At 31.4% G+C, this 17,272-nt stretch overlaps 2 protein-coding genes across 2 annotated transcripts; one reads left to right on the plus strand and one right to left on the minus strand.

The window, feature by feature from the left end:
* Positions 1 to 2,722: 2,722 nt before the first annotated feature.
* On the plus strand, positions 2,723 to 5,338 carry LOC111614734. The gene is made up of 2 exons (XM_023356098.1): positions 2,723 to 3,194; positions 4,848 to 5,338. The coding sequence occupies exons 1-2, from the start codon at positions 2,955 to 2,957 to the stop codon at positions 5,100 to 5,102; spliced, it is 495 nt and encodes a 164-aa protein (XP_023211866.1). The 5' UTR covers positions 2,723 to 2,954; the 3' UTR covers positions 5,103 to 5,338.
* Positions 5,339 to 5,774: 436 nt separating this feature from the next.
* Positions 5,775 to 12,146, minus strand: LOC111614729 (protein FAN-like; the record flags this gene model as incomplete). Its single annotated transcript, XM_023356095.1, has 7 exons — positions 5,775 to 6,597; positions 6,663 to 6,772; positions 6,841 to 6,943; positions 7,090 to 7,128; positions 7,196 to 7,331; positions 10,177 to 10,233; positions 12,021 to 12,146. Coding segments are annotated over 7 exons (669 nt in total), but the record flags the coding sequence as incomplete, so codon positions are not given.
* Positions 12,147 to 17,272: the final 5,126 nt, after the last annotated feature.

Below are 17,272 nucleotides of genomic sequence, written 5' to 3' on the forward strand. Positions count from 1 at the left end.
CAATTTATTTTCGCCCTTATATAATTTCAATAAGTTTATTTCCTTAATAAGATATGCAAATATTTATTCTTAATTTAATTAATGACTTACTTCGTGTGTCGCACTTAGTTTATTAAACTTTTAAGCTGTGTAGGGTGTATAATTTTTTAACCACTGCACACTGGTCGTGGGTTCGTATCTCGCCAACGGGCTTGGCACGTGGATTTTTCCGATTTTCTTCACGTTTGTAACACCTAAATAGGAGAGTTTCCCACAAAAAGTTCCTTTTGGGAGACATCCCCTCGACAGATTTCCAACAAAGTGCGTAATTTCTTATACCGCATTGTTTCTCAACGGGGCGATATCGCCCCCATATGGGCGTTTTTCCATGTTGAGGGGAGCGATTTGTAACAATTTATATTTTGGGGGGCGAAAACAATTTTCTGGGCAATATAGTAAAACATTACATTAAGATTAATTAGTTATTTTATTCGTTATATCGTACAATAATTAAACAAATAACATTATACTAGTCACTAGTCTATTCAATGCAGTACGAATTTGGCGTTAGCCCTGGCCCTGGGCATCGAATTTTGAAGTGATACGTAATGGTTTTATTGAAGGGGCGATACTACGTTGAAGGGGCGAAGATTCGTTAGAGGTTGAGAAACACTGTTATACAGTATTTAAAGCATTTATACGGTGATTAATTATAACCGGGTCCAGAAAGAGGGCGAAGCGGGACCCCATACCGAATTAGGTACGTGAATCTCGGCGCCCCGGAATTGAAAAAAATATACTCACAATTGCAACGGTAAAATTATCATAATTTACGATTCTATAACATTAGTTTGATGCCGAAAAACTCATGGTCAAGCCGTTAACCAGGCGCGAACCCGCTACCAACTATCTACCAGGGTTTAGTGGTTGATAAATAATTATTTAGAAAGTCTAATTTGTTTATTTAGAACTGGCCAATTTCGCCCTTTTTACCAGCTCCGTTTGAATCAACAACTAGAAATAATGTTAAATATCGTAACGGTTTAACGGATCATTGCATATTCTTCCAACTGCACTTCTGAATTTTCTTCAGTATTTATAACCTATTTAAAGGTTATAAATGTTCATGCGATTAAATAATTGAAGCTGATGATTATTATTAGAGAGGTTGCGGCCGACGTTTTCAACGCGAAAACGTGTACGTCGGACGTTCAGCGCCGCCCTCCTGTGAGCCTAGAAGTTTGACAATGGCGTTTGGAACGTCAGTAGAATCGTGCTCGACGTTCTAAACGCCATTGTCAAACTTCTAGGCTCACAGGAGGGCGGCGCTGAACGTCCGACGTACACGTTTTCGCGTTGAAAACGTCGGCCGCAATCTCTCTATTCTATCAGACCGACACTATGTAATGTCATAGAATTTATTATTTTAAATATTTATGAGTTTGGTATCTGGTATGTCAATATGGCGACAATTTTGACACACAAAAATCGATATGAAAATACGCGCATTACGTATTAGGGCTGGATGCTGCATTAAGTGTTAGGATTTTGGTTCGAATCTTCCATAATTTGTCATGGGCAATACGAGTCGGAACGTTATTTTCACCCCTCATCCATATGGATCGACTCCATTGCCTGTCGGCCCTCTCATTAATTAATGCGCGTTATTATGCATGGGCACAATCTGTGTGTAATAAAATATGCTGATTCATCAATTCAAAAAGTCTAAATTTCAAGCGATATACTCCTCATTTTCCACTAGAGACTTTTAAACAAGTAATCTCACTCGAAAACAGATTGTATATTGGAGAATCTTTCGTAATTTCATTGAAAAATTCTCCAATTTTCAACTTCTATTATTTCTCTGCTTGAAAATCTCACGAATGTTTCTTGTAAGTTTCAAGACCTTTCGCCCATTAACGGGGTGTAAACTTCTTGTAAACTAAGAAGGCCTTTTTTTGGTTTACAAGCCCATTATGGGTTCGGCTAGGCCCACAAAAGGGCAGCCGTTGGTGAGGGATGAGCCAAACATATCCGGGGCACTTCCATCCTGATACAAACGAACTATAAACTGCTAATTAAGGCACCGTAATTAAAAAAACAATTACAGTTTACAGCCAGGCATTATATTGTCTTGGAATTTTCCTGAATTGCTCATGTTCAACGAATCGAACGCGAATGTTTCGTAGTAAATATTAATTAAATTTTACTATGAAAAAAAACCATTATTACAGAATAAAATCCTATTGTTTAGGAGAACACGGACATTAAACTTCACCCAAAGGACAGACAGAAATAAAGACGACTTTCTTTACTTTTGTAAATAAAAAAACAATTGCCGAATTCTTGCAACAGAACGAATAATAGCAGGAAACGTCTACTGTTATGTCATGTATTACATTAATTTGTATAGTTCTTAACTTTAAAAACGAAAAAAAAAAATGGATGAGTAAACAACAAAACTATAACGCTATTTTTCCTTTGATTGGCGTGAAAAATACGTCAGACGACGGTTGATCGAACATTCCTAAAATAAAAACTGCAATCAATAAAGACTTAAAAGTTAATTTTAAGTAATCATTCGGCCACGAAACGTCTACTTTTTAAAACAATAAAGGCCTTTTTTTTCTTCTGTGACGTGATTCATTCGATAACAATAGCGCGCGCTGTCACACTCCAAGACGTCGCGTGTTTATAGAGTAGAAAACAGTACCCTTTCTGTTGGCAGAATTTAAATTAAAAGGAGTAAAATCGCCATCAAACTTATCGTTTCGCCATCATCTACTTGCATATCTGGCGACATTGGTAATGACAATTAAAAAAGGAAAAAAAGTAGCCTTCGAGTAAATGACAAGAAAAAGTTATTATTGCACGCTTGAAGTACCCGGTGGCTCTAAGAATGACCCCCATCACTTCCTTCCAGAACCAGATAAAGAGACGACACATGCCTGTGTCCTAGTCTTCGTTCAGTCATCATGACAGCATCCGTGACGATGTTGGTGCTCTTCCTGATCGTCTTTGCACTGCATTTATCATCCCGCGGCACCGGGCACGTGGTTTATTCCTCCAAATATTACCCCTATCCGCAGAAGATGCCGAGTTCTGAGGTTTATCCTGGTCGTTATCTGGGTAAAGGCACGGTTTCTTACCTATTTGGAGGGAGGGATGTAGAGTTGTACTGCTCTTTTCGAGATCCTGGAATTTATCTGGTGTCCGTAAGTATATTGCTTTATGGTAAATATTCTTTAATTTGCACGCTGTTACCTTTAGACCCTAGTCAAATAACGCGTTTATAACAACAGGGGGAGATTAATTATAATTATTCGTTCGTAAGGTTAACGCAACCTTCAAACACGAGGAAAGTAACCTTTTTGTATTGTTTAGTGTTATGAAATTCGGAAACGAAGATAATCTCGAGAACGAAATTGATTCGCGAGGATCGATGATGTAGTAAGAGCGAATTCGGGGGTGGCGACGAGGGCGATTACCCTCCCCGAGATTTTTATTGCTAACATGAGCTTTCATTACAGTACTGAATCCGTTACCCTTATAGGATTGGACTTAAAGATTTGTTATGGCCCTAATCTATGACGTAACAAGTTCCTTCCCTCCACCAAATAATGTAAAAATGTGGGCCTGTAGACTCATAAAGCGATGCCCTAAGCCGCGCGGCTTATAACCGGGTGCTAAAATTTCAGTTTTAAAGACGGCTTAAAGAAATTGAGCACGTTGAAGGTGTAAAAATTACCTTTAAAAAATTTAAAATCCTCACGTAACTCGCTTCTGAATGCGATGCCAAATTACCACCCAAGGCAATCGGATTCGATCAAACCCAAGCACGAAATCGTCAAGAAACCAACAAGCGTATAAGAAGGAGCAGTTTATTGGCTTCGACTCTCACTAAAAATTCGGGTATTCTATTTATAGAACTTGTAGAATTTCCGGAAAAACGGCTTAATACTGATATTTCAGATGCAGTTAGTTAAACATAGACAATTGTTTTGCCTAACTGAGGGTACGCTGACCTTGCGTTTACAATCGATAAAACAAGCTCTTAAACGGAAACCATTTTTTAAATTAAATTGTGGAAACAGAAAAGTAATGGGCCTTACACGAAATTGAATAAGAATCTATTCGTCCAGAACGTTCTACAAGTAATAAATTCGCATTGCAAAGCTCGCTTGAAAGCTTCGAGAGAGGCTGCAAGAGACTTCAAGAAGCTTCAAGTACTTGGGGTGTGAAGAATCTAGAATTTTACAGCCAAGTAAATTGTAGAATATCGAATTTAAAACTGAAAATAGTATCGTTATAGATACGTGTTCCGAGTGAAGAACGCTATTGAGAATGATCAGGAGCGTAAAGCAGCGAATCCTTTGTTAAAAAGGCAACGTCCTTCGTGTTACTTAGTGTAATTTTTTTGCACGATCTACTGACCTACAGCAATTAAACAATATCTGGTCTTTCTACATTTTGTCGCTTTCTCATTGATTATGGGTACATTCTACCCATTAAATTAATTACGAACGTGCCCATTCTATGAGTATATTTTATAATCAATTTAATTATAAACCCAGTTTTTAGTTTGTATGGAGGAGAGCAAAAAGTTGCTGCTCCTCTTAACCATAGAATTTAGTCAAATTTTCATCATTTTCATTAACTTTGACTAAATTCTATGATGATAATTCAATTTCTTGCTGTTTCAAAGCGCATTTATTTTACTCTTCAAGCAATCTTGTGCTTTAACGTTGAGATATTTTAGTTTGTGATGAGATAATTTTACATCTGTAAAGTTTTAACAATGTTAAAACAGTAAATTCATTAATTTTACAAAAAATATTCTATGTTTAACAGTCGTTTACTCATTCCAGAATATCATATGGGTGAAGATTGACGGACCCTACCCTTACTATCATTATCCTCCTCCTTATCACTGTCCCTACTGCAAATACAGGACGTTCTCTGCCGATGACTATCGTTACGACGTATACCAACATCAAGGAAAGTCTATTTTACGTATACGCGACTTCAGATCCAGCGACCAAGGAATATACAGATGCAGCGCTACATCTCAGTATCCTTATGGAAGATACACCGAAACTGTTTATAAAATTGTCAAGGTTTGAGAAGTCCGTTAACAATTTACGAATCCTTAAAGGATCAATTTTAATTGGGGAGTGGTTTCTGGGTTTATTGCTCTTTATTCCTATCTGAGTGATGACATTATGATATACTGGACCTCGGGATACTGATCTGTAACTAACTTCCTCCGAATGAAATTAAAGAATGAGGGACTGGACAGATGTTAATTTTGAAATTATCATTCCAAAGATATTAAAAGTATTGTTAACAATAAAAATTAGGCAAGACAATTCAGTTAAGAATTGAATTTCAACAACACAAAGTAATTTGGAGTCTTTTTAGTTTGTCGTCCTCACCTTAAAAATATGTAAAATTGCCTTTTTTTAAATTTTCTGACACTCACATGCTCCCAAAAAAGTAACTTTACATATTTTCATGTATAAAGAGTCTGTAAGAAGAGGTTACTCCATTTATATTTGTGTTCCTTTAGTGTTAGAACCTACCAGAAAGATTTTAAATTGTGTTTAACTTCAAACTATGTATGTAAAAATCTATAAAACAATTTTTTGATCTGTTTAATTACATTTCTAATGTCATATTGTCATAATATTGTGGTGATCAAGTAAAAATGGTCAACATTTTATACTGTTTTCAAAATGAAGCAGTTAAACTGCTTCATTTTGAAAACAATTTGAAAACATTTTGCAAAATTTCAAGCAAATGATTCTGACTTTATATATTTTAATTCAAAATGTCCTTCTTACCTACATTTAACTGATAAATGATCGAGCGGAGTCGGCTTAAGTTAAGCTTAAGTGATTTTATTATCGGTTACGGTTGACGTAACTTAACAGGTTTCGCAGACTAACTCCTTACCGAACAGTGGAGTTGAATCTTTATTAAAATAAATCAACTTTACTGTAATCCTCATGGCTTAAAATCTTTTTATAAAATTTGTATAAAAGTTGAATAGATTCAAATTAAAAATAAATTTATTATTATTTTTTAAATCTATTATTTACATATATTTCTACCAAACTTGTTTATATAAAATTTTATCATCATGATCCTTTCTTATTTACAATCTCCCTTTACACATTATATATTACTATACAAATGGTTTGTGTTTGAAATACGACAAAAGCTGCAACTGGGTGGAAAATTAATGAGAAATTACCAAACAGCCAAAAGAAAGAATTATTAAACACTAACCAAACAAACTTCACTGTATAAAATACAAAACAGATGCTCATTACGAAGCATATTAGAAACATCTAAGAGATTCTATTTTTCTTTCTGGAAACAACATTTTTAAATAAATTTCTATGAAAAGGGTGAGCAAGTTATCGGTATGGAAATATATTATTAATAAAATATAAAATGTAATTTGGAATAAAATGTTTTGATTGATAGTTTGACGTTTCCTATACAGTTTCAATTATTACAATTGTCCCGTATGCCATACAATCACTTTTTTATCTTCGCTTCCTGAAACCACTAAGTCTCCTTTTTTTGATACTGATAGACAGGTAACCGGACCTGAAAATAAATCAGTCTAAATGTCTATTCCTTGTAACAGATTTGTCAAATTGCATGCAACTCACCACTATGTCCTGGTATGGTATTTACTAACTTTGCGGTAACTAAATCCCAAACCATTATCTTTCCGCTTTCGCTGCCTGTCAGAATAATTAAGCCATCCCAACATAGACACCTAACAAAAGTACTGATTTAATTTCTCACATAAGGTATACTTCTGAATAATTAGGAGATGTATATTACCTTAATTCTTCTCCGGCATTTTTGCTAAGCAACTGTGTTCCTGTTTTTACATCCATTATGTTTAGTGTGTGATCCTTACCGCATGACGCGACCTTCTCTCCATCTAAATCAAAACACACACACAATTAAGTTTCATTATAGGAACGATTTTAAGCACATAATTGCCAAAATTTGACAAAATTTCTAGCATTTAACAGTACTAAAATAAGTAATTTGATTAAGCATCAGCATCATGAAATAATTTCTTACCTGGACTAAATGACACAGCATAAATCATTCCGAAATGTACTAAAATAGAAAAGAACCATTAATATCACAAAAAATAAAATAAAAAATGAAATATGTATTTATTTACTGCTGAATTGTCCAATTAATGCAAATGTTTGTAGACTCCAAAAGCTAATATGGCCTTCGCTAGTCCCAGACACTAGCAATGAGTTGTCATGAGATAAGTCAACGCAAGTTACGCCCGTCTCGTGATCTAATTCGGCCTGAAATGAAGTTTTAAAATAATTCTAGTTAAAATTCTTAATAATAATGAGAGAGAATACAATAAAAGTAACTATTTAATACAGTTTTTATACTTATTATTTTCACCAATAGCATGAAATCATGATACAAACCACCTCTACAATATTAAAATGCCATCCGACTTACTACTTGACAAACAGAGCATTGCTTTAAACTGATTAAACTATTCCTATCTTCAATAGACTAAGAAAAAAGTATAGTGATATTTAACCAATTAATTAAAGCCGAGACATTGAAAGGAGACAACGTATGCAGGCGAAGCAGTAATTAATGCACCATTCCCTCAAAAAATATAAAATTATTTATTGCCATTTGCATTGTATTTTTGTGGAATGTGATTTCTGGACAGATATTTGAAGTGTAACACTTTATATTGAAAAATAAGCAAAACAAAAAATGTTTTACGGTTAACAATAATGAAACCATTGTCTATTAATTAGCTCTAAAATGGAAGTGCATTGTCATCAATGTATAGTGGCCCAAAAGACTGTTAAGCAAGATACATTTAATTATTATTTTCTATTTTTGACTCTTTTTTCCTCATGGGCACTAAGAGGGGTGTTTTCATCGTAACCATCATGGGTTTGGCCCATGATGGTTATGATGAATTACCCCCACTTAGTGTGAATTGCCCATGGGTAATTCAGACTAGAATTAACTGAACTTCAATCCTGTTTATTGGCAAAAGTTTGTTAAAGTTAAATTATTACATATTATATGCATATTTATTTTATTGATAGTATTTTATTATTATTAATAGTGTGTTAAAAAAATATATGTAATTTTTATGTAAACAAGCCATTATCTCCAGTGTGATCTTAACAAACAAAAGATGATACAACCATCAAATATATTAAATATAATTGAAGGATTTCCATATTAATTAATTAAAAATACATTTAATTAGTGAGGAGAAAGATTCTATGTAAAGTAAGCTAAAATATGTATAAAATAAATTAGTGAGAGCAAACTGTCTCCTTCTATCACACAAAATTTTATTTTTGTAGCTTTTTTAGATAGAAAGAGTAGCCTGCCTGCTTGAAAGTCATATGATTTGTCACATTTAGGCCACAAGAAGAAATAATTTAAATATTTATCAAATTTTCATTTAAACATGTAATATTCTATTAAAATTTTTATTTTAAGTGACTAACTAAATGGGTAGATTTTTGTGGAAATGTTTATTTTACATTTAAAATAAAAATTCCTACAAAAGTCTATCCATTTAGTCGGTCATATTTGATGTTAATAAGAGATAAAATCAATAATTAACAATCTATACTAATATTATAAAGAGGTAATGTTTGTAAGTAAGTTTGTATGCAGCAGGTAATCTCCGAAACTACTCATCTGATTTCAAAAATTCTTTCACCAATATTTAGAATGGAACTTCAGGGTGTACATAGGCTGTATATTATTCTGTTAAACATTCATATAAATTAAAAGATATAATCTAGGTTAAGGCTTTTATGTCCAACAGATGGCACTACGAGTACAACGCCCTAAGTTTGCTTTTCCGTGAGACATTATGCTTTTCTGTGAAAATGAACTAAAGCAGATCATCTTCTATCTATTTATATAAATAGAAATGTAATGTTCGTTTGTTCCTACCGATTCCTTTGAAATTTTCACACAACGCTGCATTCGAATACGCACCTGTTTTTATATAATATACGTGTCAAAATTCAACCCCACTGAAGGGAGATGGTTAGGATTAAGACTTATGGTAAAGAACTCTGCTTCTATTTATACTATTTTAGATGCGGGTTTTGCATTTTTGATTGCGTTTTAATAGGGTACGTCAACAGAATGTACACTAACAAGAAATTTTTCGAAAAATTCCCCCGTGGGGGAAGTGTTATAAATTTATAATAGATACATTTTGAGCCACAAAAACGCGTGGCGGGGTCTGCTACTTTATTAATAAGTAAGAAATTGAATAGAAGACTCAGTTATTCTTAAAAAAAAAAATATTAAATTAGTATATCAAATTTTGAATGATGATATTTTTATTATTATTTCTGCTTTACGGCCTATAACTGGGGCAGCTGGGTAATAAGGGACAGTAGACAAGACCTAACAAATCCAGACTTTGCCATCCACAAAAAAATTCCTGAGGTTCCATGCATGGATTTGCTTCCAGGTCTATTGTAGCAGCAGGTTGATGTTTTAACTCCTCAACCATTCCTGCCGCAATATTATTATTATTTTTGACCAATTTATAATTAAGATAATGCTTCTCACAAAAAGAACTCAACACCAACAGATTAGTGTTTCCATATCAAAGGAAGAATTTATTGTAAAATATTAATATGGATCTTAGTTCAAACTGTATAGTTGTCACATATAACAGTATTTCATTCATTAAAGCATCCAGGCCTTTTCAAGCTTATATATAAAAAGGAACTTCTCTATTATCAGCTTAAAACCCCTTTGGTTCTTTATGGGTTTTTACTTAAGGAAACCAACTGTGGCCATAGTTGTACAGTAAAGTTTTGCAAACTCAAGTTAATGTGGACTAAGGAGGTGATGAGATATCAAAAATTACCAGTTTTATGGTACAGTTTAAATAGAGGAATTTTCATAAGGTATTAAATGTGCAAATTCATATATGTGATTATCAATATTCTTATTTTATATCACTTAAATATTTGTCAATTCTCTCTTGATCTGATGAATAATAATCCTCTGCATTATCATCAGCATGATGTTGATAAATATTCATATCCAGATAGCCTGATGAAGGTTGGACTTTATATGTTAATATATAGATATATAGTAAAAATATTTTAATTTGATAATTACCATTAATTCATTACAATTGTACGGCCTGAGACATTGTTGTTGATTATATTGCCAAACCTGAAAAATAAAAAAACGTACAGTCAATTTTAATTTGCCTTTCTTTTATACAAATATATTCAATTAATGTTATAACTTATCCATATTAATTAAGCAAAATATACTAGATGATAAATTATAAACTATTATCTGTTTTTCTGATTTACATAGATCTTGTTTTAAATTACGTTATGCAGTTAATATATGAAAGTTGACAGATTCAAAACAAACAGCTTCATTATTGGGCTGAAATTTTCAAAAATTGTCAACCTATAAATTCTCATTGATGTCCATCTGCCTGTCAGTCCTTCCTTAATCTTGAGAATGGAGTTAGTTAGAGAAAAGTCAAGACCAGATATGGAAAGCTTAGGAGCATCAGGCCTCAATTATGATATATGAACTACTTGATGTTTAGACCAGAAATCACATCATTTCAATTTAAAAAATTTTCTCCTGAACAGTTAGATGACCAGCATGACTCCACTGCTAATAGAAAAAATATATTATACAGGGGCAAGACACTACTAAAGTTGAGAGCACTGTGATAAAAAATTGCAGGCTGGCATTGCAACAATGTCACAACAAATAATTGCTCATTTATATTACATTCTCTTAGTGCCATATTTTATTAATTATTATACTGAATAATGATTTTATATATGATAGAATATATCGTTTTCTTGTTCAATTTAATATTTAAATATAAAATCAAAAATCTCAGCTGAATTCAAACATGGAGTTCCGCATCATTCTCAATAAAATATTTTTATTAGAGTTTGTTAAAAAGTACATTTAAGTTCAAATTATAGAACCATTGTCGAATAATTTCTATAAAAAACCTCAATTAAAAATAGAGCAAGATTATAGATAAAAGTAGAAACAAATTTTGGACTGCTGTGAGATAAGACCTAAACGAGATGAAAAGTAAAACAGAAGGCAAAAAAGAAACTTTGAAAGTCTGATTAAATGAACACACACACTTCATTTAATGTATTTTACACATTAGTAGTAAGTAAATAATATGATTATATTTTTGAAATTAATTATAATATACCCAGAAAAGATTCATTTCAATGCAGGTTCAATAAAGGGGTCAAGCAGGACCATCTAGTCCATGCCTTTAATATGATGAGCTTCAAAATTCAATGATAAATATGCTTGCTTTTATCACTAATGATGTATGTATAATATATAAGGTACAAGGTATTCCAAAATGAATACCACTACTTCAAATTACTGTAATTAGGTTAATTATTTTCTGAGAAGTATGTAATGTACACCAATCAATACAGTAACTATCTAAGTTTCATTTCCTGTCTTCATTCAAATGTCTTCTTGTCTACGATTTCCAGGAAGCACTGTAAACGAAAATGGCAACTCTGAAACAAAGAAGGCATTTTGTGTGCTGCAGTTTGCAAAGTCAGAATCACTCATCACTGTTCAACATGAGTAATCTGCAGGAGCTGTAGAATTGTGGCTGCTGTGGCAGAAGTGCAAATAGATACGCTGTAACTTATAAAAAATTCAAGTAGTGGTTGGATGTGTGCCATGTGACATGAGGTGCATACATTCAGAAAATGTAATGGACAAATGTGAAACTTGGACAGTTTTTTGATGTTTTATTATATGTTACAATGTTCTTAATAATAAAAAAATATATATATATATATATTTATTTATTTATTTATATTTTTTAATATNATATATAAACGATACATATAATACATAAGCATGTACACATTAAACAAAAGTGTAGTCGTGTAGTAATAAATTATTTCTAAATTACAAAAATACAAGAATTGATATACCTTTGCAGTAGCATCCCAAGAGGCAGTGGCTAATATTCCTCTATTCCAAGAAATGTCTGTAACTGAGGTATTAAGACTTTTTATTAACTTAATATCAACAAAATTAAAAGCATATATGCAGTATATTAAATGCGCATAAATAATTTAATAGTTATATGACTATATATTGATTGAAAAACTATTTATGGGTTGTTCAAAAAGTAATTTCGTTTTTTTCTGTGGAAAAAAAACAATATTTTTATAAGAAATAAATATTTTATTGAATTATATATCAACCATTTTCATCAAAGACCGTATTTTATGGACTATAATATGCTACAGACTATAAGACACACCTTAATTTTTAAGCAATTTTTAAAGAAATAACATTTTTACCATTTTTACCACCTAAATTCAATCCTTTTATACAGATTGAAGCAAACACTGATCCACCAACCAACGCTTAGCAGCGCTATCAGATGTCTGTTGATTGTACAATGGTAGCACGATGATCGTTGGCCAATCCACAGTCGTGGATTCAGAACCACCGGTCGTCTTGTAATCCAAGTTTCTATGGCGACAACCATTGCTCATTTGAAAAGAGAAAAAGCGTGGAAATTGTACGTCCAGACAATTCTATCCCGACACCCCGCAACTCATGTTCATCGCACCGATGCACTGCTGCTGCCAGTTGAATTCAATGTTGCCATATAGAGATAGGTTTCCCGCGGCATCAAATAGATGGCCATTTTTAAGATGCTAGAATTTTAAATCAAACACTGGACATTTTTATATTAATTTCGAGTATAAGACGCACCTGAATTCTGGAGGCAATTTTTCGAAGAAAAATGTGCGTCTTATAGTCCGTAAAATACAGTACCTATTGTCATCATTTCTGGTAGTAGCATGATTTCACATTCATAAAAGTTTTGATCGTTGCTTACAAAAAACTGATCCAAGTGATTTTTGACATTGTCATTTCAAGTAAATATCTTACAGTTAAAAAATATATGTATAGACCAGAACAAGTAATAATCTGAGTGTGCTCGATCTGGCAAATATGGTTGGTGTGATAGCAAGTCCAATCTAAATTATAACAGTTTCTGAAGAGTTACCAAACTTGTGTGAAATTCGACTTTATTGTAGTAAAACACTACACCTGTTTTGTTGATCAATTCTGGCAGCATTTTCTGTTTGATGATATTACTCAATTTGTTTACTCAATAGCAGTACACTTTTGAATAAATTGTTAAATTGTCTGGTAAAAGCTCCAAAAAAAAAAAAATTTCCTTAAAATCCCACCAAAAAGAGCATCTCTCTTTAAAAACATGTTTAACCCATATATCGAGCTTTGCAATGAAACCAATTTGTTTCAAGTAATCATAAACAGTTCAATTTGACAAATTTAATCTCTTAGTGATTTCACGTGTTGTAATTCGGCAGTTTGCTTCAATCAGTACCTTTATTTTGTTTTCATTGGCTTCAACTGGCCATCCAGAATGTGGTGCATCTTCAATATTGAAATTGCCAAAACGAAATTTTGTAAACCATTTTTGGCACTGTTGTTCTGTCAATACATCTTCTCCATACACGTCACACAATTTTTTTATCGCTTGAACAGCATTCTTACCTTTTCGGTAATAAAAGAGCAAAATATGCCAAAAATGCTGCTTTCGATCATCCATATTTGATGGGACACAAAAAATAAACAATTGCACAAAATCAAACAAAATTTTTTACAAATAAGCATTAAAATGCTAGCTGTCAAAATAGATAATGATAATACGGTTTAGAATGAAAATGGTGGGAAAAATAAGACTAATCCGTCTAGTGGTAAAAAAAGCAAAATTACTTTTCAAACAACCCAATAAAATTAGAAATATAAAATTCATCTCGATAACACAAAAATTGAGACAAATTCATGAAATTAAATGATTTTTATTCACTTCCAGTTGCAGGAACATGTTATATTCTGCTCTAGAGTTGAAAATGAATACAAGTTAACATAGATCAACATTGAATTTGCTAAGTAATGATTATTATTTAATAATTTTTTATCACTGAATGTGAAAATGGCATCAGTCATCCTCCATCATGTAATTTTTGTGTAACACTAACCATAATGTTATTTTTCATACCTTTCAGAGTGCATGATATGCATTAACAAGATATCTTATGCCAAGGTAAAGGAATACATGTTCATGGGAACCTCACATAAAGAACTGAACAAATGATAAACACATTAATCATAATAACTGACAATAAAAGTTTGGCTATTAAAAAGCTTTGTGGTAAAACTTGTATATTTTCTTGACAAAGCACAATATATGAAAAACAAAAATATGAATCAAACAATTTTAACAAACTTTCATAAGTTCTGATGCAATATGAGTCTTAAGTTCCATATTTGCATTCTCTTACTTGGAACACTTTTCTCAGAATGCCGATGCCACGAATAACAAACACAACAAAAGATTTCACTAAAAAATCAAAATCATGGAGCAGTGATATCAAGAATGTTGGAGTGTGCAGATGCTAGCAAATTATTGTTGGTCCATGAAAAGAGAAGGAACTCAAGAAGTCCATAAAAGAAAAATAATTCTATGATCATTTCGCAACACGAGAACATGTTTCCAAAGAATTTTAATTGGTTGCAGATACACAAATTGTTCTGATGTGTACAAAAAAACATGTGTGGTGTATAATGAGTGCAAAAGTTTGTCTAAAGTTATCTTCTTGTTTGTATGTTTGTAATCTTACTGACTTTGTAATACTCATATACATAATATAAGTCTATTAGATTAGTATTGCAGGACTTTAGTGACTGTGCCTAAACCTTATTTGATAAAAGGAAATGAGTTACATATTTGGAATCAGCACATTTCACTTACTTTTGTCCAAATCTCAACACTTTACAAATGTCAACCCGTTTAACTGAATTTTAAAAAATTTATCTCAGTTTTTTTACTAATAAATAAAAGATTAAATTACTTAATCAACTAATACAACCTTATACAGAAGCAAAAATGTTTATTAAACAATACTTTCAGTCATATTTAATGACCTTCATCAGGTTTGCTATTCAAAAATTGAACAATTTACAAAAGCTAACGAAAAACAGAACAAAAACAACATTTAAATGCGAAAAATAAAAAAATAAAATATTTTTACAATCTCTTACACTGTTACACGTGGAAAAAAATTCTAAGAGATTGTAAAATATTTTACTTTTACATTTAAATGTTGTTTGGTGTTCTAATGTTTTTGTTCCATTTTCCATTAGATCTTGTACTGTTCAATTTTTGAATAGCAAACCTGATGAAGGTCATTAAATATGACTAAAAGTGTTAGTTTAATAAATATTATTGTTGCTAAATAACATTGTATGTAGTTGAGTAATCTACTGAAGCAGTTATTTTATGAATTAAAGTTTAAAATAAATAAAATTATATAATAAATGTTTAGGTCATTGAAAAATAGAATTTAATAAATATGCAAATATGAAATTCTTCAAAATTACATTTTATTATTTTGTGCATAACATCAATAAAGTGATAAAAAAAAGTGTCTTATTTCAGATTAATGCTAACAATGTATCTAAATCAAACTTAAAACTTATTGTTTGTATCTTCCGTAGCATTATTATAACAGTTAATACTATAAAAAATATTATTTTAAACCTGAAAAATATTTTCAAAAACATTAAATATGTATATACAATAATCAGAATTTTGTATAAGAAATGCAAATAAAATTATCAGCACTAAAGTCAGAAATACTGATATCAAAAGGCAATTTACAAAAACTATTAACAGTTCAAACAGTGAAAAATTTGACATTAAATGTCAGTTTAGATATGATAATATTTACTTTAGATAACCAATACTTTAAAAATTAAAGTGCTCTTAATATAAATGGAATAACTTCCTCTGGAATAAAATAATGAAAACTTTGAATAGGAACGTAAGTAAATTATTATTTATCTGCTTTAAATTTAATTATTTTTAATTAAAAAGATTAAAAATATTAGTTTGATGGTAGTTGTTGTGTGACTTTTATATTTAAATTTTTTCAAGCAAAAAACAAAATGATTTACTTATTTGTGTGTAAAAATACAATAGCTTTTTTGTTTGTATTTTTAGAGAAGTATTTTTATTACATTCTATATGTATTAAATTAAAGATAAATGGTGCAAATACAAAAATGTACTTGACCAATAAGTTTTAAATTCTTCAAATCCTACAACATCCAAATCATTTAATATGTACAAATAATGCCTTTATAGGATCATTTATGTATATAGTCTACATTTTTCATCTATTTCTCAAACTTCTACATTATAAAATATCAAAGTAAAAAACAAAATTTGAAAATATGATTTAAAAAATATATATATGATATGATGCCAAGTACATATTTCTAAATATGCATTGTTCAAATATTTTATCATGTGCACACACAAAATATTAAATGAACAGCTAAATTCTTTATCAGGTTAGTTAAGGTTAATTAATTATCAATTGATTGCATGTTATTACACCATATATTAACATTAAATGATAAAACTGGAAAATAATTAAGTACAATTCAGTAACCTTATATCTAGTCCAGCAGCATAAAAAATGCCATTTAAACATTTTCAGCCTATGCTGAAGACCTGAAGTAGAGACTTGTTCCTGAAGAAGGCCTTCAGTGTAGGCTGAAAATATTTAAATGGCATTCTATACCCTGATGGATTTGATATAAGGTTACTAAATAATATCAAACCATACATTATATATATAATTTCACATCACACATGTTAATTATATTTCACATCACACATGCATATGCATGTGTGATATGAAATATTCGAAAATATGTATCCAAAATCATGTACAGTAGAGCCTCGATTATCCGACCCCCGATTAACCGACACCTCGGTTAACCGACCGTCCTAGTCGGCAAATTTCAAATGTCCGCTAGTGATGTGGCGCTACAATATTTGGCTACTTTAACATTATTTTTTAACATACTTTAACATTATTACTTTAATGTCTTGGCTACTTTAACATTATTTTTACGTGTTTTAGCTGGCAACACTCATTCGACCATGAAAGGGAGCCAGTATTTAAACGAGGCTTAATTTTCTAATTTTTAACGATACAATAGCAACGATTATTATTTTAAACAATTTTTGTTAGGCTTAACATCGATGAAAATTCAACGCGAAGTAGGTTAATAGCGATATACTAATATACTAATTACATGGGATATAATAATATACTACACTA

This window comes from Centruroides sculpturatus, unplaced genomic scaffold (genome assembly GCF_000671375.1).
Source record: "Centruroides sculpturatus isolate CEXI.00-Female unplaced genomic scaffold, Cexi_2.0 scaffold1423, whole genome shotgun sequence".
Classification (NCBI taxonomy): Eukaryota; Metazoa; Arthropoda; class Arachnida; order Scorpiones; family Buthidae; genus Centruroides; species Centruroides sculpturatus.

Bases quoted from the DNA above. Each gene is read 5' to 3' on its own strand.
- LOC111614734 (XM_023356098.1), top strand. From the start codon at position 2,955: ATGACAGCATCCGTGACGATGTTGGTGCTCTTCCTGATCGTCTTTGCA. The intron at 3,195-4,847 runs GTAAGTATATTG...TACTCATTCCAG, and splicing joins CTGGAATTTATCTGGTGTCC to AATATCATATGGGTGAAGAT.